The sequence below is a fragment of the Gymnogyps californianus genome, chromosome 1, assembly GCF_018139145.2.
Source record: "Gymnogyps californianus isolate 813 chromosome 1, ASM1813914v2, whole genome shotgun sequence".
In the NCBI taxonomy this organism is placed as follows: domain Eukaryota; kingdom Metazoa; phylum Chordata; class Aves; order Accipitriformes; family Cathartidae; genus Gymnogyps; species Gymnogyps californianus.
In genome coordinates, this window is record NC_059471.1 from 217,093,997 (window position 1) to 217,121,484 (window position 27,488).

Sequence of the window (27,488 nt, forward strand, 5' to 3'; positions counted from 1 at the left end):
GGAGAAGAACTTTTTATTGCCCATTAAAAAAGAATAAAACCCCTTCTGGCAACACCACTTCTGCTGCAGTTGTTGCTTCATAGTGAGAAGTCTCTGCTTCACAGAGGAAGACTTCTGTAGCAATTCTGGGGAGTCGCTAAACTGTCCATAGGCAGTAACCAGAGCTTTCAGCCCCCTTTGGCTGCTCCACGATGGTGGGCTGGGTCTCCCAGGGCGACAAGTGCAAGGCAGTTAATCCTGAATTTAGGAACCTGCAGGTTAGTCACAAAACAGGCTAATAAAGCCTTGAGTGCAGGTGATTGCTGTCTGCAGTGATCTTCTAGTGATCTTTCCTCCCTGTGTAATTGAGGCAGCAGATGCTTCCCTCTTTCATCACGCCACTAATATTCACATTTAGGCTTAATTGCCTGACATTGTTGTTGCCTGAAGAAGGGTGCTGTTAGGGAAGGGTGCTGGGGGACCAAAGCTGAGCTCTCCCCTGTAGCCAGCATCAGCAAAGAGATGAAGGAATTAGTGGATTTATGGACTTTAATGACGATTGCCTAAGCCTTTGTAGCTGGAGAAAAGCTTTCCTTGCTGCTGTAGGCAGGTGGGAGCATCATACTCAGATGGCATGCGTTAAAGCCTCTTTACTCCTGCAGATGAATGATTCTTCAGGCTGTGTGCTGACTCCAGGAATCAAGAAGGAGCTTCTTCCCAAGGAAAAAGAAAATGTTGTATGCCCAGATCCTTGCCCTGGCAGTGGCTGTGGTGCAGTACAGAGCCGTGGCCATTCATGAAGGTACGTGACAAGTGGGCTACCATGAATGCAGCAGCTGGGGGTGATGCTGAGACACATCAGGGAGAAAAAGACCTTTTCCAAGCAGCTGTTTCTGCTAATGTCACAGATACACACACAGATGCTGTCACAGTGGAGCTGTAGTGCTGATGCCTTTAACTTCTGCATAGGGTCCTTTTAGGTTGGCATCATCTGGCTAACAGAGCATCTCAGCTGGCCCCAAAAGGCAGGCAGGACCTGACTTGCTGCACTAGGGTTCATGGGGAAATCAGGGCTCTGCTTAGTGTCCTGCCTCTAATACTGTTCCACCTCAGCTGCTCCAGAGGAAGGTGGGGAGAAAGGGAAAACGTGTCCCCTCCTGATTCTTCTTCTGATCTCCAAGACCTGGTACAAGCTACCACACAGAGGATATGAGAGAAAAGACCTCAAGGAAGCCTTGAAGCCCCCTGCTACTGTTTAGAGAGTTGAGATGGCACAAGGGCTCACCTCCTTCCCGGCTCCCTTTCACCTGTGCAAGCCCACAAAGAGCTTTTGGGGAGGAGGGGCCGGAGCCAAAAGGCAGGAGACAAAAGGACCCCAAAGAAGAGCCTCATGGAGTTACAGCATGATCCACGGCATGTCTCTAGCCTCAGGGTCCTGCAGGAGGAGGAGGCTCCTTGTGAGCATCCTACAGAGCTAATCCAGAGCTCCCAGGACTGTCATCGGGCTGGGTATGAGCCAGTGGGTCCTCCCTCTTCAAATTGTTCTGCAGCAACAAGCCCCCGGGCTTTGAAGGTGTAAATTCACTTGGACTAAATCCAGTAAATTCAACAAGGAGTTAATGGAAGCTTTGGCATCAGCTACAAAATTAACTTGATTAAGTTCCTGTCCGTCAATTAAGCCAATATACTTGACTATAATGCTATTTAATTCAAAGCTGGGAACAGTGCAATAAATCAACATTTACAGATGTCTCTGGCAAACCTGTGATTGATGAAACGTGGTAATTTTGGAGGTGCATGGAAAATTTCAAATAAAATCATATCCCCCTGTGATTAATATAGCTGTCTGTGTTGGTATTTTCTCAAGAAGGTACCAATCCAAATATGCTTAACATCACATGTTTCCAATGACAGCTTCAGGTACCTGATCCAAGCAGCAAACGCTCTCGGGTTTCGTTGCCAAGCTGAGCCCCTCAGGAAAGGTGCTGAGCTCCTGGCTCAGCATCTCACAGAATGGGCTCTGGTTGCCCCTTTATAAAGAAAGGGGCACCATCCTGCCTTTTTTAATCCCATGGAGCTCTCGCTTGTTGTCTTTCTCCTCGTTATCCCTGGATGCAAATGAGGGCAGGAGCGTTGTGCAGGGTGAGCAAGACTCCCAGAGGCCAGGCACGGATGGAGGAGGCTCTCTGGGGATTTGGGATGTGGAGAGGTAGGTAGCAAATGTCCCTCTGATACCAATGGCATTTTGAGGATGTTTTCCAGATCAGGGCCAAAAATGCAGGTGTCCCAGGAAAAGCTATCTGCAGTGCCTTGAGTAGCTCCAAGAGGTGGGTGATTTTGGAAGGGCTGGTGGATGGTCTTCTCCATCTTGTTGAACCTTTGTTGGGATTTTCTTGTGGTAATACAGGTTGTGGTTACCCTGGGAAGCTATTGAATGATTTCCACCAGTTCTGAGGTTGGAGCCAAGGACTGGCATTGCCTTCCCTCCAAGTCCTTCTAGGGGAACAGGGACATCAAGGTCCAAGCTAGGGAAAAGGGGTAGATCCAAAAATAGAAGCAGCAGCCGGGAAAAGAGCTTGTGGTGGTCTGCTGTTAGCAGCTGAGCTGCCTCCAAGACACCCCTGACATCTCAGCTGAAAAGCACTTACAGAGGATTGAGAAAGGAAGGGAGATCGCAACAGAGAGCTCTAGGAAGGAAAATTGAAATAATTATCTCCCATTTTTGTCAGGAAAGTGCTTTACTATTCCCAGCTGGGTACGAGTAAAACCAAAAAGAGCCAGTCATTATTTTTCTGCAGTAAACAGAACTGTTAAGCCGTGAAGAGCTCAGCGTCAGGAGGTACAAAGAAAGATGAAGAAACCAAAAGCCTTGGGTAACAAAGACCCTTGGACTGCCATCCATCCGCAGCTGGCAAATGATCCTCTGTCCTGCTGTGTGGCCAAAGGGGATTGATCAGGGACATAGCAATGAAGGAGAGCACAAAACCTGCATCTTTCCAAGCCCTTCGGGGAGCCTGCTTATAGAAATGGGGTAAAAGTCAGGTAAATCGAAGAGGTTGAGCTAAAACAGGCTTTCCATTTGCAGCAGAAGCATGAGAAACCCGCCTAGGACATCTCCCCAGCAAACTGGAACAAATGCTGCAGCCTGGCTGGGTGTGAGTTGGGTCTCCAGACCTGCAGCTGAAAGTCAAGGCAGTGGCTGGGTAAAGTCCAAAGCAGCAGTGACACAAAATGAAAAAAATGTGAAGAGGTTGAGCCCAGTCCTGGTGAGCAAGATACAAAAAGCCCTCCGCCAGCAGTCAGCACGGTCTAATTTTTAGCAGCCCTACAGTAATAACTCAGCATCTATCTGCAAGGGAGAGAAACACCAAAGAAAATATAAATTTTGAACGTCCCTTGTAGAGCCTTCATTAATTTAAGCATCCCTAAAAGTCATCAGATTTCTGTCCATGAAGTATATTTATTGGATGCCTAAAGAAAATTAAATTAAATTGAGACAGAACAATGTAAAGGGAAATATGCCTTGATGTTTGTTAAACAAATTTCCCTGTACACCTGTCCCTTCCCTGCCAGCTGCCATCAGATAGCTCTGCCTGGTACAGAAAAAAACGCTCAGATTGTTCATTCTTTGGACAAGATAATTTTCATGCTCAGGGCCGCTGGCAGCTTGGCAAGAGGGGAGGGTTACAGAGCTGAACGCGTGGAGCGTCCCAAGCTCTCTCTGTGCAAGTCTGGAAGACTTGGTTGTTTTAGGGCTGGCAAAGCCTACGTGGCCAGATGGCCCCATGTCTGCACGGGTGTCTGAAATTGGCTCTGGAGACCCTGATGCAAGAAGCCCAGGACGGTTGGTGGGGTGGCAGAGCTGCCACATTCCCAGATTTCAGTTGTGCGTGGCTCAGGTGTCGGTGTCTGCCTCTGGGCATATGAAACCTCCAGGCATCCCCTTGCTTCCAGCATGTCCTACAGACATGACTTGGTGGATCTGGGTCTCAGTGTTTGTGCTTCAAATGAGAAACTTTCTCTGGGTGAGAACAGCAAAATGGGGAATTAGGAGGAAATTAAAGAGAACAAAGCAGCCTGTTGCTCTGGGAAGCCCATGATTACCCACTTCATTGGACCTAAGCAATATTCCTTAGCTGCAATATCTCAGGGGTTGACGTGACACAGAGGGGTTTATCTCCTGGCTGGCTCATTGCGTGGTGTGGGATGAGCCTTCCTGCCCCTCTTCTCCCTCAGCATGCAGGACAGCGGAGGTGGCCGACATTTTGTTCCTCGTGGGGCAGTCACCGGGTGCAGGGAGGGAGAGCTCCTGGCTGGTCAAGGACTTCATCGGCAGCATGGCCCGTTCCTTTGAGAACGTGGTGATGGGCAAAGGAGGCATCCGGCTGGCAGTGGCACTCTACGGGGAGAAACCAAGGTGGGTCAGTCCATCTTCTACCACCAGCACCCGAGTTTCTATAGTCCTGTGGCTCTACCATATCCCCATGGTCAAAGAGCTCTTGCTGCTCTGCTGAACAAGAGCAGGGCAAGAGTTCAACCCCCAGCAGTGTCACCAGAGTCTAGAGGTGCTCAGCCATGGGGAACTCTTTCAGGGCAGGGAGGCTGGTATTTAATGCAGCCACAAGAAATTCCCCACCATCCAATGTTAGATAGTGTTTTATGGTAACAGGGCTCTGGGGCTTATACCCTGGCCTCCCTTGACCACTGTGAAGAGGACTCCTTGTCTACATATAAGCCTAGTGTGACCAGCTAAATGTCAACATTATTGCTGGTCATTAGTATCGTCAATGCATCCTTGCTGTAACAGCAGTGTTTTCTTGCTCCTTGTTCACCCATATTCCCCCATTTCTCATTCCCAGGATGAGTATTGAGCTCACGGATTACGTGACCATTGAAGAAATGCTGGTGGCAATTCAGGATCTCTCCCTCAAAGGCGGCAGCTTAAGAACAGGGTCAGCCCTGGCGTTTGCGGCTCACGCCATGTCTCGCCTGGACACGCTGCGAGAGGACGCAGCAAAGGTAAGCAACCTTCTGTGATGGCTTCCCTGGTGTCATCCTCAGTAGGGACCAGATCTCTAACTTCTTCACCTGAAAGCATGAATAAGCCATTTGGTTTTTATTTATTCCATCTGACTTTTAGCTTTGAGTTGAGGTACCATATTTACAAGCTCATTCAGCTTCAGGTCACTTTATTGGTGATAGAAGGAGGCAGGCACCTCCAGATTTTCAAAGGACTGACTCACTTTTTAAAAATTCTCATGTTTCCCCACGGATTGCAGAGGGACCCAGCGTTCTGGTCTTAAACGCCTCCAGCTGAGTACCCAAATTCGGGGCACTTACTGCGTAAACTAACTGAGCAGGCTCAGGACATGATAAGGACAAGGAGACAAGTTGTGGTGTTGGTGCACTTAGCTGTTGCTAACAGTCTGCACCCATCCACTCTGGTTACAGACAGTGGCAGTACAGTGAGCATCTTACTTGAAAAGCTGACATGTTGCAGTGTCTTTACCTTTCAGACATCAGTTCTGGGTCATTGGTTTCTTCAGATCGTTTTTTTTTAAATTATTTTGTTCATAATTTCTAAGGGGCTCTGAGGATGCTCAAGAGAAGGTGCTGCATTCTGGTTTGCTCTGCAGGCTGCATGAAGCAGTTTGCTTTGCTCTGCTCTGCTCTGACGGTAGACAGTCTTGAAATCAAGAAGGGGGCAGCCGCATGGGAAGTGGATACACCCCATGCATTGAGTCTGAAACTATCACAGCCAGCTTTCACCTCCCATGGGCCTCCCACATTTGCAGCTCAGTGCTGCACCTTCTCTTTTGCTCTGAGATCCTGCATGCCAAGTGCGGTCTGCGCGATCCATGCTATCAGTGTGGTGTGATCAATGTGGTCGATGAGACCTGTTTTGGGTCGCAGAGCAGGAGGGAGAACACGATGATAGAGGTGGGATGTGTTAACCACCTCAACTGCCTGCTTAAAGGTGTTGCAGGAGGCTGTGTCTTCATTGTATCATCCCATGCTCCGGCCTTATCTCCTGCTACGTGATCTGACACGGGACTGCCCAAAAAGCTTGAAAGGTCTGGGGTTGCTGAGTTGGCTGTCATTTAAACCCAGGCTGTAACTGAGAGAGTTTCTTACCACCTGACAGCACCATCCAGGTGCCAGTGGCCAAGTGTGTTGTCCAGGGTGCAGCTGAGTTCTCCTTTAAGAGCTGCTCTTGTGGACTTGTAGGGGTGAATCCTCTTCTCTGTGCTGGCATTAATCTCCTTCTGGACTCAGAGTTACTGCCCCAAGCAGAGGTGAGACACAGGCAGGCAGGAGGAGACGTGCAGAGAAGATGCTGACATGAACAGCAGCATTTATGCTCTGCTTCCTTCCCAGCTCATGCTCATGAAAGCTGATTTCATGTGAGTTACCCCAGAGGTGTGGGTTATCAAAGGATTTATTTTCAAGGGCCCGTCCCTTTAGAAAGATGGACTTCATCCAAGGTCTGACTTGTCAGTGTGAAAATCCTGCAACTGTCTTTGTGACCTCCTCACGTTGTGCTCTTTCATTCTCTGGCTCTTACGCCAATTCTTGTAGGTAGTTGTTTTGATCACGGATGGGAAATCCAGTGATGCGGTTGAAGATGAAGCCCGGGTCCTGCAGGATGGGGGGGTGACGGTGTTTGCTGTAGGTACGTATGGGCACGCTAAGTTACGTGGAGCATCGCCACCAAATACCGTGTGTGCACCAACACTCAGTCTACGCACTGGGGAAGATTCCTGATGCACGACACCCCCCTCCTCTAAAAACTGCACCCATCCCCAGGCTCAGCCACTAGCAACTACTGCAAATACAGGAAGATCACATCTGTGCTGTGCTTGGGTATTTTTTGTTATTGTCAATAGCTGATTTATTCAGTGGAAATCTGTGGGTTTGCATCTGTCAAAACTACTTGCGCATTCAGGAGGAGTTCAATAAATAGTTCCATAAAAGTCAAAATGTTTTGATGCGACATTTTAAAAAATGAAATGTTTTTACTGTTGAAGCTTTCTCTTAATGGGGTTCAGAGACCGACTTTCAGCTACGTTAAAAATGTCCATCAGAATAATTCCCTGGGCATGGAAAAGTTTCAGCACCTCCCTGCCCCCAAGAGCTAAATACAGCCATTTATTACAAGTCAAATCCTTGCCTTCACCAAACATTTCAGGGGAGAAAAAGGGGGTGGGAGTGGTGTTTCATTATAGAGGGGCACCAAGTCGATTTGGACAAATGTGAGGTGAAAATTAGGGAGGGTTGGTTTGTTGGGGTTTCCTCCCCCCCCCCCCCTTTTTTTAATTCAACCACAGGAAAACCCTGCAATTCTCACACAGCCTCCCAAAGTCTCATTGTCTGCTCATCCATCAGAAGGGCAGAAATGTCTCTGTATCCAATGGGAAGGATAAGGCCAGATCCTGCCCTGCTCCTTTTCACTCTCCACCCCAAGAGAGCTTTCCACCTCTCGGCCCATTAGCAGCCGAATCCCCTGGGTCAATCTCTAACATGCCTCTGGAGAAAATTTTGACCTCTTTTCCTCGATGGCTTCATCTGCTTCACCACTGCCCATCCAGCCTGAGTGTCCATTCCTTGTTTCATCCTTCACCATGGGCAGCATGACTGCAAAGCTGGTGTAAAACTCAAAAGCCAGCACTTTGCTCCTGCTTGCTCTTGACAGCCCTTGCCAATGCCTGGCCTGCCCCAGGGATGGTGTTTGATGTCCTCCTTTCCTCTTCTTTTCTTCTTCTAGGAATTAAGGACGCTGACAAGAATGAACTGAACAAAATAGCTTCAGAACCCACTGGAGAGCACGTGCTTTACATTGAAGATTTCCACCTGCTCCACAACGTGGCCCTCAAACTCTCTCGAAGGCTCTGTTTCACTGCCTCAGAACCGCCACGACCCGTCAAACAGACTGTGCAAGGTGCGTCGGGGCTCTCCCTTTATCCTGCTTTCCACCTGCTCGAACCAGCCCCTTCCCAGTCCCTGGATGTGCCAGCCACACCACGGAGATGGACCTCCCACATCCCCTCTGTTCATCACAAGGGAGCTTTAGGGGTTGGATGACCCTAGAGGAGGATCCAGCTCATGGAGCATCTGTTGCTTGGGGGCAGTGGTCCTGCGTGTTTTGCTTGTGTCTGCATCTCCATGGTTTGTCTGGTGATACCGGATCCTGAAACTCTTGCTGCTGGTTCAAACAAAAGGAGCAGCAATGGGCTGTGGCAGCATTTCTGCCCCTTGGGGGGCTTTCATGATGGACCTCTCATGGTGAACTCCGGCAGCACAGCTCAGGGTCTCAGGAGGAACTTCCTTCCTTACAGAAGATGCTAAGAGCAGCCAAAGAGATTTCCAAAGACATCTAGATCTCTCCCCAAACAGACACTGATGTTGCAGCAAATCCAGAGGTGGTGGCAATGAATTCCTGCCCCGCTCTTGGCACACAAACTCATGAGAAGATGAGTTAAAAGCTTGGGGCAGAGCTTGGGGGAACTTCATCCAAGTCATTAGAGGGTCTTTTTTTGCTTTCTCTGTGGTTCTGTAGCACTTCAGGGCTTCCTGTGATGTTTCATGGAGAGTTCAAGCTTTCTGGCCAAATATTCTCTGGTGGCAGTAAGGAGAAGGGCAGGAAGGAGATGATGCCCTATGCATTAAGCAAGAGTTCACAGGGGAAATGTAGCCAGAACCAGTTTTGTTTTCCCTTTCTGTGCTGTCAAGCGATTTGCCAAAAGAAAATCTGCTTGTGTGTCTCTGGCCTGGAAACAGATCCCAGCTGCTCCTGCGCTCTCAGTCTAAGCGAGTGCCATCTATACCCAAGGCTTCCTCTGCATTGAATATGTTGACTCCATCAATGAACAGCCTGCACTGGTGCCATCACGGTCCAAACCAAAGGCCTTTCCTTTCTCTTTTTACAGCTGAGAAAATCATCGGCCCCCGGGATTTGTATGTCAGCGAGCACAGCCACAGCTCACTGCGACTGACGTGGATGCCAGCTACAGGGAGGGTGACGGGGTACCGTGTCCATCTGCATCCCTTGCTGCCTTCAGGGCAGCCGGTTTCGGAGGACCAACGGCAGGTAGCGTTGCATTCCCGTTTTGCAGAGCACTGGTTACAGGTCCCGGTGTTAGCGGTTAGTCCTTTGCTGAGGCTGCTGATGGCACAGCCTGGTTAGGAGATGGCACCATGTCCCTCAGCCATCCCAGTCACAGCCCAGTGCATTGGCATAAATTCCTGAAGCTTGAAGTGAAGGTCTATAGATAGACCATCGGATTTGCATGTGTGTTGATTGCTCATGCTAATTTTGTCATTGCTGTTGTGGTGAGATGGAGTTTCTGGGAGTGATGGGGGGGAAGGTAGAGTGGAAGAAGGACATGGCATGTACTGGCACAAACTCCATTGGGATTCATAGGAACAGGTCAATGGGAAGCACTCCTTTCTCTCCTTACCTCTGTGATACTACCTCTCAAGTAAGCCTATCCAGCTTCCCTGGCAGCATCCCCTGTTCCTCTTGCTGCCAAAATTGTTCATCTTGGTAAGATCTCTGCCTGTTTTGGTTTTGGATTGGCCATGTCCTTGTGTGAGGGACGCTGCCATGTGTGCCAGCTCACTTCGGTTCAGCTTGATCACTGCACAAAGTTTGAGAGCAAGATTGAAGGATAGAAGACGTATGCCTAAATGCTTTGATTTCTAATAATAGAACAAAGATATGAAAGCATAAATTATTAAGGTTAAGATTATTAATTGTATTAATTATTAAGATTGTATTTAACAAGAATGATCATCCTTGGCTGTTTCAGAATCTCATAAGAATGTAGTGAAAACACAGGAGTTATGTATCCACCTCTCTTGCCCTCAAGTTACATTGAAATCTCCCTCTATGAGCTTAAAAGAAACTTTCTTTGTCAAAGAAGGTTGCTTTTCCTCCATTTGCTTCAAGGGGATTGGGGACCACCCTCACCCTTACGCGCACTCTTGTCTTCATGGAGTTTTTTGTGGGCTATCCCATGAAACCCACCCTTGGCACTGTCCTGTGTCAGTGCTATGTCCAGCGTGAACCTGGATATCGTCTGAGGATCACAATGTTCTGAGTTAGTGTGTTTTAAGAGGCTCCTGCTCATGGAAGTCACCTTGCATCAGATGTGAAGCCTCGTGCTCCTAACCTGTTGCCAACATGGGGGTCTTCTACTGTCATGGAGGTATAATGATGTCCTTTGTCCCCTGTGTGACAGATTGTGGTGGATGGTGACAAAAGCACCGTGCTGGTGACTGATCTGAAACCCAACACCAAGTATGTCTTCACGGTGAGGGCCGTCTATGCAGATGCCCTTGGGGAGTCAGCAGCTGTCAAGGGGAAAACAAGTGAGTGTCTCTTCTGCGGTCATCCCCGTGTGTTCCTTGTCTGTGTGGGCACAGGAGAAAACCCACCCCAAAACCATATGTGTGAGGAGTGAGGGATGGATGGGTAGGAATGGGTAGGAGGAACAGCAAATGTCCGTGGTGTGGGGTGCAGGGTTGTGAGTGGGTGCAGAGTAACCCATGTGGTTAACCCACCTGAAAGCAGAGGGTGCAGCCTGCTGGATAGCTCACATCATCTGATTTAATAACCAGTGGGATTTAACAAATCCAGGCTGGGATTCAGTTAATGCAACACTCAGGCACCTGGGATGAGAAAGCTTTTGGAGACCATGGGTTGAGAAACACAGACATGAGTTTTATGGAGAGACGTATATTCCAAACACCTTGTTTCGGAAGTGGGTGGTCCAAAAGGTTTGGGTTGGCACTATGCATGCACTTAGGGCTCCATTTCACTCAAGGTGAACACCAAGGTGGTATGATCATGGCCATTAGGAAATGCCCCAAGTAGTGATCTCTGGTCCCATGAAATGATCTAGGCTTCCTCTGGATTGCAATGTGCCATGCTAAGTTCCTTTGCTGTCACGTGGCTGGCTGTCATGACAAGGTTCTTGGAAACAAAGGAGCACATTCACTCTTGGCCAAACCTTGGAGTGCAAGACACTGGGTCAGATGTGATGGATGGAGCAGGTTTTTATCCCAGAAGTCTGTGCACTACTTTAAGGGGTTTCAAGGGTTTAAGGGGTGCACTAATTCTGCTTCCCTCCCTGTTTTACATGAAGTGCCAAGTCTGCTTTGCCCAAGGGGTTTTGAAAAGAATTATTCCTTTCTTCCTTGTCTTTTGTTTCTTCCCCCACCCCCTGCAATGTCTTAAATTGTTTGTCTTCTTGAGGGAAGATCTCCGACAGGATGAATAAATAAAGCACCTCAATGAGGTTGATTCATATACACTTGCCAGGAGTAAGATGGAATGTCTTTATGGGTGGAAATAAAGTCATTTGATCTCTTCTCTTATTATCCCCAACATGAAGCCAGAGGCAGAAGCTATAAATCTGTCTGCCATGGCTGGCTGGATCAAAATGGGCTCCTCTTTGTAAGAGTTGCATCCATAGGCGCAAGTAGCATTTGATTCATGTGTCCTTGCTCAGCCTGCATGAAACCACTGCAGAGTTTTCTCTGCTCAGGAGGAAATGCCTTGCGGGTAGATATTTCGCAGTTCCCAACACCATTCAAAGAGGAAGCCCACAAGCACTCTGCCTTGGGGGTTTTCAGCTCACTTTTTAAGCAGCCAGGGGTTTGGTAGAGGGGGGGTGGTTGCTTTGGAGGATTCAGCTGAGAGAATAGGGAGAACTGGTGCTGATCACCTTTGTGTCTCTTTGTCCTTGAAGACAAAAGATTTTCTAAGGGTCTCTGCCATGGCACTTTATTGCAGCACTGTCACATCAATTTCTGCAATATTTTTGTACCCCAAAGCACCTGTGCCTCCAGTCACTAATTTCCGTGTGATAGAAGAAGGACTTTTTAGCTTGAAGGTGACTTGGACACCTCCACTGGGCAAACTGGAGGGCTACAAGATCTACATCCCCAGAGGTGAGTTCAGATTTTACTATTTTTTCTTGGAGTTTGCTTTAAAAGGAGCAGTGAGCCAAGGACAGGAGAGGTGCCATTTTGTCAAAGGAACAATGCACCACAGAGCTCCTGGCGTTACTCTGGAAGGAGGCCAAGTTAGCCTCTTCCAGACAGTGTGGTTCCTCCAGGACAGAGGAGGAGAGCCCTTTGAAGGACTTTCTTTTGAAGAACAAGATGGGGATGATGCTGTGGATGCCTTGTACCCATTTGCACTGTCACATCCAGACCTACCAGGGATGTTTTTCATACTCAAGTGCCTGCTTTGGTGTGGATGCGGGGTGAGTTCAAGCCTTCGGTATGTTTCACACTCAACTTTGTGTGATCTGGAGGGCTGGGACAGCATGGATATGTCAAGCCTTAGCTACAGACATAACTCTCAGCAACATCACATGGGTTGGGGGACTTCAGCCATGCACTTGGACCAGCTCCTATGCATGCTCTTCACCGTGTTGTGAAGACATCACCATGGGATGTAGACAGGCAGTGGGAAGGCTTCGCCATCACTCTTCTCCTTGATTTTGCAGCCAACAGACCGGGAATGACCTACGAGCAGGTTCTGCGGGGCGATGTCTCTTCCCATGTGCTGGATAACTTGCAGGAGGATAGAGAATACAGCATCAGCATCTACGCGGTGTACCCCCAGGGGCCGAGCCAGCCTGTGGCTGCTGTGGGGAGAACATGTAAGAGGTTTGACTCTGTGGCTGGTCCCTTCTTGCCCTGGGCGCTGTGTTCACACCCTTTGCTGTTGATAAGCACCTCACAGTTGGTGGGTGCTGCAGCTACATGTGCATCGAGGGGGCCGCGTTCAACATGTCCTTCCTAACTCCTTGAGCCCTGCTCTTCCCCCATGACATGCATGGACATGGACACCCTCGAACACCATCATGCTGCTTGGGAGGAAGGGTGGGAGATCTGCCAGAGCCTTGCTTGCCTTCCCATTTTGCACCCACACTGCGTAAAACAAGCAAGATTGAGGCATTAGAGGCGTTGGTCCCGGAAAGCAATGGTCACAGATTTGGTTGTTTTCACCACTGCTTTTTATGAGATGCCTTCAGCCTGTCAGGCAGGGCAGGAGCCCTTGGAAATCCCTCGCCTTCTGACAGATGGGCTGGAGGAACAGTGATGCAGGGAGGGCAGCCAGCAAAGTTCTCCACTGGCAAGTGGGTGCTCTGAAAGGTTTGTTCCTGTCCTCCTTCCAGTGAAGCTCCTGCCTGTGAAAAGCATCTTGCTGCAGAATGAAACCACCGACACGCTCCAGGCAAGGTGGAGCCCCGTCCGGGGAGCAACAGGGTACAGACTCACCTGGACATCAGCAGGTAGAGACTCAGGAATGGGGTGCATGCATCAGTGAGCAGGGTGATGGAGAGACAGGAGCTGTGAGGTCCCCAGGTGTTGGGTGCACCGACACCTTCTGTGTACAGCCATGCAACAAGAAGCTGGAGGGAACCAGGTTTTTGGGGGTCTGTGAATGGTGGAGTTTTCTGTACATGGGGATAAATCATCAGCTTGCAATGGAGAGCCATACTGTGGGCCTTGAAGGTAAACCTCTGCGATGCATGCAAAAATACCTGCTCTGGTTCTGCATAAAGCAGGCTAACGGGTATCCAGCCTTGTTAACATGGTCTTAGTGCTGGATTTGCTGGACCTGAGTAGCTCTGGAAAGGGTTAATAGCTGGAGAGAAGCTGGTAAAGTACTCCATGCAGAGTTGTATCCACAGCCCCTGAGCACCTGGGGTTACCCCCTTTTTGGGGCGACAGGTACTACCACATTACAGACTGGAAGTGCCTGTGCTTGTTTTCTCTCTGCAGTGCCAAGACCTGGCTACATCTCCCAGCATCCCATAATACATCCTCATTCTCAGACAAATTTTGGTGTTTAAAGACAGATTTGCATTTGCAGCTGGAGCCTCTCCCCTGCCCTGAACCCAAACATATTTTCGTTGCTGGTGTGGGGGAGCCGAAGTTAGAAATTCAGGTTTGATGGCATATTTTGGCCTTGGGAGATGGATGTTTCTGTGGTTCAAAGATGAGATGGGATGTCAGGACACCTGGGCTCCATCACAGGCTTTGAATAAATAGTACACTCTCCTCTGGCTCCGCTCCCCTGGTTATGAAATAAGGAGACATCTCTCACCAGGGGAGGGGGATTAGCTGGAGAACAGCTCCAAAGGTCATCAGAAGGGAAAAATCTCTACAGGGAAGATATGAAACTGCTTTTATTGCTTTGTAATGAATGGTTCTCTGGAAAAAATCATGGCACACCCCAAAACTCAGCTGTTTACCCAGTCCTTGCTCGATACCCCAGCTAGAAATGGAGCACACACGTGCTCAGCCTGCCATGTCTTTGGAGTGGGGACACCCCTTCTTGAGGGCACAGTGCGGGACATCCTCAGATGAAATGGCAAGGGCACATCACCTCCGCTCTGGGTTTGCTCTTTCCGAGTAGCTCTTTCATCTGGTACCGGTTCACCCCAAATCCAAGGGTGGCAAAAATCCCAATGGGCAACACACCCTCATCACTGGGCCCTGCGGGGTCCTCCTCCCACACTCCATCCCATCCTGGGGCCATGCATTACAGGGGTGCAGTGGCATTGGGATCCAGACACCTTCTGCCCATCCCCGTGCAGCCGTCCCAGGCACTGGAGGGATTTGATTTTTCTTCTCTGACTTCTAAGACAGAGAATAGATAAACATAAACGAGCGGCTGATGTGGAGAGAAAGTCCATGGCGTGGGGTGGGAGAAGGGGGATGGGGGCTCAGGGTGCTGGTGGAGCAGAAGATGGGGACATGGCACCCTCCAGTGACCAAACTGCAAATGGCAGCTTCCCCCCCCAAAGCCCCCGCATACTGCTGTCTGCACCTCTCTGCCCCTCTGAAACGGGGTGTGATCCCCAGGGATTAGGTTTTAACTCTTCTCCTGCCATGCCTCCCTCTACAGCGATGCCGAGAGGTTTAGCTGAGCGGTTTCTAGTCCACAACAGGGATACAGAAATGAGAAAATGTCTTTTGTGGCATCAGCTGGCTGTTGTGTCCTGCAGGGAAGGCAAGATAACCCCAGCACCAAGTCACCTAGGGCTGGGCAGAGTGTAGACCCTCTTACAGGACTGCTCGCAGACCCATACGTGGCCATTTGTGTGTTGCTACCTGATTTATTTTCTTTGGCCTGAAAAGCCCTGGGCTGCCTTGATCTGTTGGTGATTACTGAGGTCTGCCCAAGTGGCTGTGGGTTATTTCTACCCAGATATACATTAACTCCTCAACCAAGATATGTGCTCATTGCATTAAGCCCTATCCCTACCATCTTTGGCTTGAGGACCTTGCCGGCACATGTGCAAGCCAGGAGGATGAAGTGCCATTCAGTCTCATGCACTGTGTAGTTCTCAAGTGGTTGTTTGCATGATTGCCCGCTGCCCTCCCAGACAAGGAGGGTGGTCCTCCTTGGGCTGACCCAAGGGAGCCCAGACATCGTTTCCCTTCGCAGAGAGCAGCATCCAGGACGTGAACCTCAGCAACACCTACAGCTACTACATGATCCAGGGGCTGCAGCCTGGCACAGAGTACACCGTCACCATCAACCCCATCTTTGGGGATGTTGAGGGGCCGGTGGTGAGCGGAAAAGCGACGACGGGTGAGTGCCCTGCAGCAGGGGTGGGAGCCAGCCCAAGCAGACACGGATGGGGGTCAGGCTGTGCTGGCAGCACAGAGCTGGTGTAATTTGTAGTCACCACCCTGCCTTGTCACCTGGTGCAGAAAGCAGTCTGGTTCATCGCAGCTTTTAGGGGCCACTTAGAAGCTGTTGGGACCTTGATGCAATTGGTCAACTCTGCTCTCTTGCAGTGGCATCGAGCACCGTCCAGATGCTGAAAGTGAGTGAGATATCCATCAACAGCGCTCTGGTCTCCTGGGACTCGGTTGCTGGGGCCACTGGGTACCGAGTGGCTTGGGGTCCTACACCAGGTGAGACCCCGCTCCCCTCCAGCCTGCATCGCCTCCACCTCCTTCTGTAGCGTGGGAGACCAGGCACTGGGAACCTCGGGGATGGTGGGTGTAGGGGCAGGTCCAGCTCATTAACTGGTCTGAGCTGCCTCTCCCACAACTTCAAGGCATGAACTGAAACCAGAAATTATTCCTGGACCTGACCCACAGTGCCAGCAGGCAGGGTCCCTGCAGCAACTACGTTCAGCCTGACCCCAGCCCAACACATAGACCAAGAGTTCTACACCACCTTGCCTGGTCCTCAGGGAAGAAGGGGGGCAGGTCATGTAGCACAGGGGCTTTGCAACTCCCTGCAGATGCTGGGGAGGGACAGAGCACATGCCCACGTTACTGTGGGCCCTGGATGTGAGAGCTGGTTTGGTTCCTTCAGTTCCTCTCAGCTGGTTTGGATCCTTTAGTCATTCGAATTCCCAAATAAATAACCATAGGAAAACTCTCTCTTGCCCCGGTGCACACATGGGTGTCCTACAACAGAGGTTCAGCTGGGTCAGAGATGGACTGCTGGGGAAAACATGGTGTCTTTCCCAGTATGCAACAGAGCTGCTCTCCAGACTCTTCAGTCTTTATCCTCTTCTGTTTTATTTTCTCTCTTCCAAAGAGTTCTTTGGCAAAGACCGCCCTCGCCAGCTGGCCCTCAACAAGTCGATCACAGCCTACCACCTCCGCAACCTGGCCCATGACACTGAGTACGTGATTTCCCTGTACGTGCTCTTTGGCTCAGTGGAGGGACCGGGGATCACAACCTCAGCCAGGACATGTGAGTACGGGCAGGACGTTCAAGTAGCTACCCCAGCACACAACCCTTGTATACCTGGTTCAACCTTGTGTATCCCTACAAAGGCTTTACACTGTACCTCCTGCACCCCACTCCCATCATCTTCCCCTCATGTCAGGGCCACTGTGGTGGTGGTCCTCTGCCCTGCCAACCTGCTGTGCCTGGTGAGTGAGACCGTGAATCCCAAAGGCTCTGGGTTTTCTGCCTGGGAGTCTTCAGGTGCAAACTGGAGTCAACGGGCTCTGCGGTGGATCTGTTCATGTGCTGTGGGCTTGGGCAGAGCTTCAGATATGAACAGCCTGATCTGCGCTCACTGAGCTTCCAGGCATCCTGAAATCCAGACCAATGGCCAAAGTCTTCAACATTGTCAAAAAGTCCAGCTGGAAAAGAGATAAGATCTGGGTAAATTCTGCTGTAGGGAGCCATAGGGAGATAAAGGGAGAGGAACATGCTAATATGGTCCTTTCTGCCTGGTGACAAGGACTGTCCCTTGCCTCAAAGAAGGAGGGACTCCAAAGGACTGTGGTGGAAGATCAGGTTGCCTGGACAAGAGGCAGCAGATGCAAATTCTTCCTGTAAAATAGGGAAAGACGGTGGTCTAGTTGATGGCCAGAGCTTGTCCCTCCAAGGTGAACTTCTGGGTTGCTGCATCTTGCGCGGGGGGAAGGCAGCAATGCTAAGCGTGATGATCAGAAAGCAGAGGCAAGATTTGCGCAGTACTAGATGTATCCTTGGAGAGGTTTAAAAGTGGCAGAAGGTGACTAGCAACCCTGGAATACAGTATGGAGATAATGGGCTGACCCTTGTGAAGAAGAGCACAGGCCAACACTGGTGTTCAGCACCTGTGGGAGCTCTGGGTGGATGTTTCACCCCGCAGGCAGTGTCGGAGCACTGGGATCTGGACCTCACGACTCCCCGGATCCCTGTACTGCCTGTCCTGGGCTTGCAGTGGTGCTCCCACCTGGATCTAGAACAGAATATGCTGCTTGGTGCTAAGGGAGGTATGATGTACGTGCACGGCCCAGACCTCAAGCAGTACAAACTGGTGTCTCTCCAGGTGAGGACGATGGACACTGAGAATAAGCAAAGATACCGCTTTTAACCCTTTTATATAATTTTGGCCTCTTTATACTGCCAATGAGGAGCCCTGTTGGACAGCAGTCAGGGCACTGTCTAATGCTGTCTTCACCTTGCAGCTCCTCTTGGCTACGTCTCCAATTTCAAGGTGATGTCCTACACCAGCACAAGCCTGTCTATGGCGTGGAGTGCCACAGCAGCTGCCACCAAATTCAAAGTCACGTGGAGCCCTGTGGGAGCAGGCAAAGGTGAGCAGAGAAAGGGTGCACATGCTCATTCCTGGCACAGACCCTTGTCTGTGGCCATGGCCATGGGAGGCACCTTTCCAAACTCCTGATCTACTGCCTGGGGTAGGAAAGACATCTCACTATTGAGAAACATGGTCCTCAGCCTGCACCCATTGGCGATGGCTCCTTCTCTCTTTGTACTCATGCTCTTCTATTTATGAAGATAATCCCCAAAGCTCTGAAACAATAGTACAGTAAGGAAGAGCTATTTCCGTTGGAGGGGATGCCACCAGCCTCACTGGTGAGCTACAGGCTCTGAAGTATCCCTTTTTTTTTTTACAGAAAAACAGGTTGCCAAGACTCAGTACCTGGGCAGTAGAGTGTTGGCTTACCGGATCGACCACTTGCTGCCTGACACTCTGTATAAAGTCAGCGTTCGGGCTGTCTTCAGCAAGACCGAGGGGCCAGAGGTGACTCTGACTCACCGCACAGGTATGTCCTGGTGGAACAACCGTCTTTGTGTTGGGATGCAAAGGCTGGATTCGTGGTCTTGTGTGTTGCACGTTGATGGTGGAGTGACATGAGCAGCCCTCATAGCTGGTAGCAATAATCCACGGCTGTTCCCATGGGTAGGAGTAGACACGTCCTTCTGGCATGTTAAACAGGCTTGGCATAGGTAGGTAACCCTGGACGTATTAACACGCTCCCCAGCCTTATTCATCCACAGCCATCTCAGGAAGGTAGGAGCCTCTCTGCAGGCACCACTCAGGGTCAACTCACCAGCATGCACTCTTGAGGTTTGCCATTCCTTGATTTGTGGCTCTGCCTCTTCAAACTTGGGCTCCTGGGTTCTTTCAGTGTCTTTTTCACATGAGTTCATCTGAATCACAGTTCCCCATGGAGTTTGAAGATGCATCTGGATGATTTGTCCTCTCTTGGCCCCCTCCTCATGTCCCTGTGTCGTGTCACCAGAGTTTGGTGCAGGCGGTAAGAGATGTGGATGAGATCCCTCAACTTAACTGCACAGTGCTCCTCTCCATGGATTCATTAGGAAATGCAGCCTGGCATGCCTGGATAATGTCTGGAAAGTAGACATTGCACGAATACTCAAATCTTTCTTCAGCACCATAGCTTATAGCCATGAACCTGGTGCTGTGTAACTTGAGCTGTTACTTCAGACATCTTACCCTGGTTCATTTTTGCAGCATCTTTTGCAGACTCCAACGCCATCCAGACCATCCAAGATCTGAGGATTACTGACACTGGTGTAAATAGCTTGAAGCTGTCTTGGAGGAGGCTTCCTGGCGTGACTCACTATAAGATATCCTGGGTGCCGTTCAACGGTAAGCAACCCGGTCTCTTAGTCAGGTGCGGTATGAGGACAGAGCACAAGGAACCTCAGAAAATAGGAGCTTAGCTCAGCTCACTCCTTTTCCCACAGATGATCGGGGTAGATGGGGACTGTAATGTCTACGGGGGCAGGTTGAAGCCCTGTAACTGAGCCAGGTTTTAGTCTCTAACAAAGGTATCCGTTGGATATAGGCATAGTTGGGATTTGGGAAGTCAAAGAAGTTGTTCCCTTCCAGCAGCGCATGTCATGCCTTTGTGACCAGATCTCTCACCTGCCCGTGCCTCAGTTTCCCCATATGCAAAATGACCTCATAACGCTCCTCCCTGGCCGGGTCCCATAAGAGCTGTGTGAGGAAGCTGCTGTAACAATGATTGTTAATAGCAATTACCTTTCCCTTTCTATGTACACTGTGGGGTTTTTTTGAACATCTCCTCTTAGGTGGCTTGGAAACCTCCCAGCTGGTTGCAGCAGAGACAGTCTCCTTCACGATCCCCAAACTGAAGGAGAGCACCACCTACACCATCTGCATGTCTGCAGTGATCAGGGGACGGGAGGGAAGCCCCACGCTCCTCACAGCCAAAACCTGTGAGTACGGAACTGCTGGCTGGGGACAAGAGCATCTCCACATTAGTGCTGGGGGCTGTCCCTTCCTAGGGGCTGTGATGGGAGGTGAGGATGGAAAAAGAGCAATATTGGCTGATAGACACCTTATCACTTCTCAGGTCCCACCAGCCAGCATGCCAGAAAACATGCATTGGTCCTTTCTTCTTATTGCTGAGAAACGGGACTTTGCCTTTTTTCCCCTGCCAATAATCACTGTGAGATGCTATTTTTGTGACACACTATCTTGGAACTACCTCTTCAGTTACAATATCTTGACCATTTCCAGTATATAAAGGCAAACATCATTCATGACGCCGTGGCATCATGCAACTTGACTAATGCTGCAGAATAGGCAGATTTGGAGATCAAACAGTGGAGAAAGTCAGGGGTGTGGAGCCAGCGCTGTGGTTTCAGGGAGCACTAGCATCTGGCACAAGTGAGCAGGCAAAAACTTTATTGCCCATCCCAACAGCTCAAATTCACAATCAGTTTAGAGAAACATCCGGCAGTCCAGGCTGAAGATCTGCCAACAGTTATTTGCTAAAACCCCACCAATTCCCACCAGGTGAGGATCTGATCTGATTCAGCTTTCTGGAAAACCACTGAAGTGCTGTAGAGACTCCTTCCTCTCACCAGAAACATGGTATTTTAGGAGGCAGAAGGTCTCCAAAGCTGTTTGCAGGCTAAGATGTGGTTCCTGGCACACACATCTTTGCACCCTGGGGTAGCTATGATCTGAGAGATTCACCAGCAGCTGGAGCTGTGGACCAGTGCAGGGGAGATGTGCTTTGTTCTCATCATTTCTATCTGGACTTTTTGCCTTTGATTTCAGTGGGGCCAGGATTTGCACCTCCCAAAGGATGCATCAGCTTCCTTTCAGCTCGATCAAGCTTTTGGTGGTAGCTTCTACCCACCCTAAGCTTTGTTTCTTTCTTTTCCAACAGTGGATTTACCCAAAGTGACTGAGTTCATGGTTCAGGACGCTGCGGAGACCAGCGTTTTGCTGACTTGGATGGCTGTTCCTGGAGCATCCACGTACCTATTAACATGGCGTTTGTCCTCAGGTAAAGTTTTTTTGGTGGGGGGAGGAAGGATGGCTTGTAATTTGGTCCCCTCCTGTGTGGGCTGTCCCATCACCCAAGGGGATGTGAAGATGGAGCATGGACGTATCTGGCTTCTCCTGTGGTCTGTTTGATTCAGTACCTGGTCTTAGAGCCAGCTGATGCTGCAGAAGATGCAAGTGGCAGGTATTAAAGGGAAAATTTCTTTCCACCACCAGCCTTAAGTGGCTGCTGTTTCCTTCAAGTGTCATGACTTGTGTCTCCACGTGCTGCCCAGTTTGACCTGGGGTAAATGATGCTGTCACTGTTGGCACCAACACTGTTCCTTCTTTTGAACCCATGTGGACCCTGTTTAGCAGGAGAACAGAGGGTTGACCCTGGGGGCTTCCATACATCATGTCCCTTCATCTCAGCTTCTTAATTTGGGTGAAAAAGAGGGGGGACAAATGGAAGCTGGCCTACTGAGGAGGCTCACAAGATGACCCATTTGGCCGTTCCAAAATCCTCGGGGGAAGAAAAAGGAGACGTGAAAATTGCTTAGAAAAAAGCCTGCTGGTTGGCATTTTCAGTGTCTCTTCCTCTAGGGTCACTACCTGTCCATCAGGGATAGTTGCAGTGAACCAAAAAAAGGTTGTTTTTTGTCATCCATGCAACCTTAATTCTTATCTGTTTAAAAGCTTTACTATACGGTAAAGAGCTTTTAAAATGTTCTTAATCATTGCTCACAATTTCTAGTGTATATTTCTTTTTCCAATTGATTCGGCCTTACAGGGTTTGCCCTTTTAAAGCACCAGCTATATTATTTTTTCCTGGAGTAGGCTTAAACCTCTTTGAATACAGCAAGTTTCCTGTCATTGTTGTTTCAGCCACTAACTTTTTGCTAGGGATCAGTTCATCTTCACAAGTCAATAAAGAAAACGAATCTGACACAATTCCCCTGTGCTCCCTGCAATGCTTTTTGAGTTACCAGGTCATCAGATTTAATTTTTTTTAATTCCAAGGACATTTTGGTATTGGCAGCTTAAGACTTGCAGCATATGTCACTCAGGATGAAGTCTCCCGTGGTAGCATCATTTTTTGCTCTATGTATTACGGATAAGTGATTAGGGAACTGAACATTCGGTTCTCTAGGGTGATTTAAGTGATCTAATACAACTGTTCCCCTCCTGTGCCGTGCTGTTAAAATATCGATCCGTAAGTATTCAAAAATCATTGGTTTCAGAGTTGTCAGGGGCTCAGAAATGGATAATACCATGTCTGACAGTCCCCCTGTGCCCTCACTCGATCGATCCTTCTGAAATAGGTTTATAAGTATTGATTTAACATTCCAATCAGATGAATCATGCCACCACATTTCAATAGTACCAACGAGATCAAATTTATGCTCATAAGTGAGTAATTCCAATTTCTCTTGTTTAATTATCCGGGCTGCCAGCATTAGTGTATAAAGGCAATTAAGAATTTTGTCTTTTTTTTTTTGTCTCTTGGTGCCTTGATTAATTTTCTTCTCCGCAATTTGATTTTTTTTCTAAATGAGTACTCATTCATTACCCATTTCCCTTGCCCCCCTTTTAAGCTCATTTAATGCCCTCCTCCCTGCAGGCCCACTCTAGCCAGCCTGCCTTATAAAAGATGGGGTCCCCTTCTACGCAGCTTGAGGTCATCCCAGCTGTAGACCTCCTCTGTCCAGTGTTGGACAAAACCAAACCCATGTATGTCAACAGGGCTCCATCCAGACCCAGCCTTCCTCCCCCATGTAACAGGAAGGACCTTGGAGAAGTTCAGCTGGACATTGCCCTCTTCTCTCTTCTTTGTACCTTCCCTTGACTGCTCTCGGAGCACCGAAGTCATGGTTTTCTTGTCCACCTAATCAATAGAAGCTCGTTTAATCTTGCATTTGCACCTTGAGCCTCACAGTCTCTTGTCCTTTGCAAAACATCAGCTTCATTCTTCGTAGAAATTTGTTCCCAGGAAAGACCATCTTCCTTCTCCAAAGGTTGCAGACTTCTTCCTGCATGTGCTTACCAGTCTTGTGCTGGGCAAATCTCCCTGGGTATGATCCAGGTACCTCCTACCTCAGTCCGCCAGCAAAGTCTTCTTCCTGTCCCAGAGTACATGTGGTAACCATACACTGTTTCTCATTACGTGAAAGCCCCATTATGTGAAACAAAGGGGTTTAGTGCCACACAATGGCATAGCTGCCAAGGAAAAGTAGCTGAACTTGCCTGTTTGGGGGTCCAGGCAGGCAGGGTGGGTGGTGGACTGCCGTCGATCCGTGCTTCAGCAGAGCTGTCAGCTTGTGTTTCCTACAGCAAATCTCTTCAGACAAGGTAGCATGGCATCTAAACCAATTATTATTATTTTGACTTGCCTACCCAAAGGGAGGGGAGTAGAAGAGTTTGAGTCAAACTGCAAGAGGGATTTTTTGTTTTTTTTTTTTAAAGGAGCAACACCTCCCTTCCAAAAATTTTTGGGGGTAATTGAGAACATTTAATGAAAATGAAACAGATTATTTATTCTTTCTGTAGAAACTGAGCTTTTTTTTTTTTTTTAAGGGAAAATGCTATTTCAGAATGAAGAGGTGCAAGTTTCACTTTGAACAGTGTCAAAACTCATCATTTCAGTATTTCCAAAATAAGATACTTACAAAATGTCAAAACATTATCATGACATTTTCACAGATTTTTCCTACCATTATTTTAAATCAAAACTATATCTATTGTATGTGACCAAATTTCTCAAGTAAGTTTGATTCTACTTTTCAGCAAACTTTCCATTCATTAACAAAAAAGAATCCTGTTTCTATACATGCTAACGGCCGCAAACCATTGATCTATCACAGAGCTCAGCCTCGGACACCACCTGGACCAAATGCCCTCTCTAAACACTTGTACAAATTCCCATTTTCTTTTCCTGTTCATGTACTCAAGAACTCCCTTGTCAGACACAAACGACCTTATTTCATCTAGTTTAGGACCTGACCATTGCAGTTTGCAAACGTGTCTTACCAAGAGCCTCTGCTCCGAAGCCCAGGACTCATCTTGTCCCCAAGCTCCTGTTTGCCAAAGGTGGTGTCATTAGAAGATGGGATGCTACAGACAGAGGAGTTATTTTGAGTTTCTCTGGCTCCCAGTCAAGGCATGTTTCTTCCTTTTTCACAGGTTCTGATCTTTCCCAGGAACTGTTATCAGCAGCTTCTAGATCGTACCGAGTGACAGGACTGAGCGCCAAAGAAATGTATTTGTTTTCTATAAGACCAGTCTTTGGAGATAGAGAGGGACCAGAGACAACACTCCTTGGGCAAACAGGTATGAAGGCTGGAGACTTGTGTTGCAGCTTTACCTGGGTAGCTGCTATTGAGGCTAATTTCTTGGCTTCTCTGCCCTTCTGACACTTTGCTAGATAGTGGCATCATAACTAAAAGAGGTTTAAAAAACACCTTTTCTGTTTGCCTCTTCCAGTGGGACCTCACAGAGAGTCACCTGTGCCAATTGCTCCAGTGACTTCTACAAAATTGGATACGATGAGATCCCCATCCATATCTCCTAGCAATGTGGGGACCACTCCTCTTCCACTGGCCACCACCACAACACTACCACCAACCCCAGAGACCCTACTATCGACCACTGTAGTGTCTGCACTGCTGACAACTCTCCCTGGGCCAAGTGAGTGTGTATCCTTGTGTGATCTGATAACGATGTAGCAGTAGGTCAAAACCACCATGGACCATGGTGTTCTCTGATCTCAGGAGCCAAAACTAGTCTTTATTCATTAAATAGTGAGAGTGGACAATGTCAGGGAAAGGGAAGACACAAACCCTATAAAATGCAGTGAAGCTCTCAGCACTACCCTGTGGGGTGAAGGTGCTGCCTGCTCACTCACCAACACTTGGCATCGCGAGAGGTATTGGGTTTGTTTTGTTGCTCTGAACACAAAGAAACATGCTTCTGCTTTAGGACCCTCCAGCTTACAGAGATCCTCTCTTCCCTCTCTAGTCTGTGGCAAGTTCAAAGCAGACATTGGGTTCCTGGTGGACGAGTCCTCGAGTATTGGCCAGAGCAATTTCAATAAAGTGAAGGATTTCCTCTTCCGGATCATTTCCTATTTCCCTAAGATTGGGCCTGAAGGGACACAGGCAAGATTTCGTTATTCTGTTTCCTGAAGGTGTTTTCCTTCCAAGTGTTCACCTTTTGCTCACCCCTGCGATGAGAGCAGTCTGCTCGCTCACATGTTGTGGATCACAAAGGCTAAGTGCTCTGTGTAAAGATAAGTGTGCGTCCCACAAAGACATGAATAAAAGTCTCCTAAACATCAGCTTACTCATTTGGATATATTTTCATTTCTTGGTTATTTTTCCAAGACCAAGTCATCAGGAATAAAGCAAATTCCAGACCTACCACTGAAATGCTGTCTAGGTTATGGAGCCCAAGGGGGTGTCAGGTGCGTGTCCCCCTCTAGGACCTCATTTCTGCCCACATCCAGACTGCTAATGGTTAGAGACCCAGGTGGGGGCCCAGATGGGAGATGCAGCACATGCCAGCAGCTGCCTCCTCTAGACAAGCAGAGGACCAGACCCCCAGGGCATTCTGTGAAACACCTCAAGGGCAAATGAAGCCTACAGCATTAAATGACAACTCAGCAAAGCCAATAGGAAGGCTCAGTAGATAATTTATTTTGGGTCATTTGTGTTTAATTAATGTAATATTTGAACTAGCCCTTTGAAAGGGAGAACTACGTAGCTCACTTTCAATTGATCAGGAAGTGGGAACTTCTTGCAGTCTTTACTTGCAGGTAGTCTTGAAGGTTTAGGTACATAATGAAGTTACCCTGAGTTAACAAATAATTCTGGGGAGGTGAAGACATTTCAATTTATGTGGCTATACTATGAGCTGAGTAGCTGGCCTCCTTTTGCAGTCAACAGAGATCAAGGGTTTAATTCAGGAGGGATGGGTGCTGCCATGGGAGGTGCTGCAGCAGGAGATGCTCCCACCCAGCCATGAGCTGCCCGAAGCGCGCCAATCTCCCATCGGTCCTGTCCTGTATCCGCCAGCCTGTGCAGAAGTCTCTGACGCCCTAGAGAGTCTGAAATAGTCTGAAACCTGGCCCATCCTTAAGCATATGGATTGTCCCCTATGTGCCTGCCAACCTGACAGCCATTTTTATGCCTGTTTTCAGTCTGCAAGAAACACAACCTCTTTCCACTCCTGTTGCACCGCAACTAGTTGTATTATCTGACTCAAGGCAGTTTATTGAGCGATGGCACATTTGCCGTGTGCCTGAGCCCTCCACATTTTTTAACCCCCTTTTCTTTGGCAGGTTGCTGTTGCTCAATACAGCGAGGAGCCCAGGGCAGCCTTCTACTTCAGCCAGCACCGTGACCGTAACAGTGTCCTGAAAGCCGTCAAGGGACTGCCCTATGCTGGAGGCAACACAAAAACGGGTGTGTATGGGTGAGCTGCACACATAGGGTGGACCTTCTGGCCCAAGACAGAGGCTGGAGGCCAGGGAGAGCATTTTTCTGAGTGTTTTGAAACCATTTACTTGGTTAGAAAGTTATGGTCCAAAGTTCTTCAAACTTTGAGAACAGAGGATTGAATTTAGTTTTATTTCTAGGGATAGTCTTTCCAGCTAGCCTGATGTCCTTTATCCATGTCCTAGTTTTACTACCGGGTTTCTCTTCATTATTTTACAACCTTGCCTGCACTTGAGGGAGGTTTTTATACCTGGCTTGGAGACAAAGCCCAGAAACATAAGGTAAGGATAGTTGATGCTGAAGCAATCTTATTGCCCACTGTATGCACATTTTAATCAGCAAATTCCAACGGTTATTGCCTTGTTCTCCTAACAACAAAACAATGGGCCCCGTCCTATTTTCATGGTGTGTCATCACATAATGTCCTTTGTTCACCTCTGTTGTACAAATAACACAGCTCTTCATTAGCTCAGCGTCTTGGAAATTCAGATACTTTTGTCTTATGTAGTTAAAAAGCTCAGAGACAGACAGCACTTTCCACCTGCTCATTCCCAGTAGGACAGTAGGGTATACCTGGTTCCCTGAAGGTACACAAGCAGTAATATTAAATTGAAGGTAGTTAGTTTTAACTTTAACATTTTTAAATGGCCCAATTAAAGTCTTCCCATCAGTCAACATAAAGGGAAGGTTTGAGGCACCCATGTACGTTAACTGCAGGCTTATATACCTCATCCTGGTTCAGTGGTGTTGGTGAGGAACACAGAACAATGGGGCTGATCAAAATACAAGAATTTTGATGGGACTGGTTAGGGAAAGCAGGCATGAAACTGGTCAAACTGCAAATTCCTAGGTAACCTTGCCTCTACTCCTTCTTTTTATGGAGGTTGTGTCAAATGAAGACATTTTACTGCTCGTAGGAGTCTTTCCATGCTGTTTTGGGGCTTCTCAACCA

At 48.6% G+C, this 27,488-nt stretch overlaps 1 protein-coding gene across 1 annotated transcript in view; it reads left to right on the forward strand.

The window, feature by feature from the left end:
- The first annotated feature begins 711 nt into the window (after positions 1-711).
- LOC127024529 (collagen alpha-1(VII) chain-like) overlaps positions 712-27,488 on the forward strand; it is a 107,119-nt gene continuing 80,342 nt past the window's right edge. Inside the window, 22 exon segments of the mRNA XM_050909132.1 lie at positions 712-781; positions 4,216-4,396; positions 4,839-4,998; positions 6,559-6,652; positions 7,745-7,918; positions 8,907-9,067; positions 10,221-10,350; positions 11,818-11,934; positions 12,498-12,653; positions 13,173-13,289; positions 15,455-15,601; positions 15,811-15,930; positions 16,568-16,726; positions 17,941-18,069; positions 18,391-18,540; positions 19,254-19,391; positions 19,838-19,984; positions 20,947-21,066; positions 24,225-24,371; positions 24,525-24,728; positions 25,059-25,198; positions 26,380-26,503. Of these exon segments, the coding sequence (XP_050765089.1) occupies positions 712-781; positions 4,216-4,396; positions 4,839-4,998; positions 6,559-6,652; positions 7,745-7,918; positions 8,907-9,067; positions 10,221-10,350; positions 11,818-11,934; positions 12,498-12,653; positions 13,173-13,289; positions 15,455-15,601; positions 15,811-15,930; positions 16,568-16,726; positions 17,941-18,069; positions 18,391-18,540; positions 19,254-19,391; positions 19,838-19,984; positions 20,947-21,066; positions 24,225-24,371; positions 24,525-24,728; positions 25,059-25,198; positions 26,380-26,503 (3,085 nt within the window).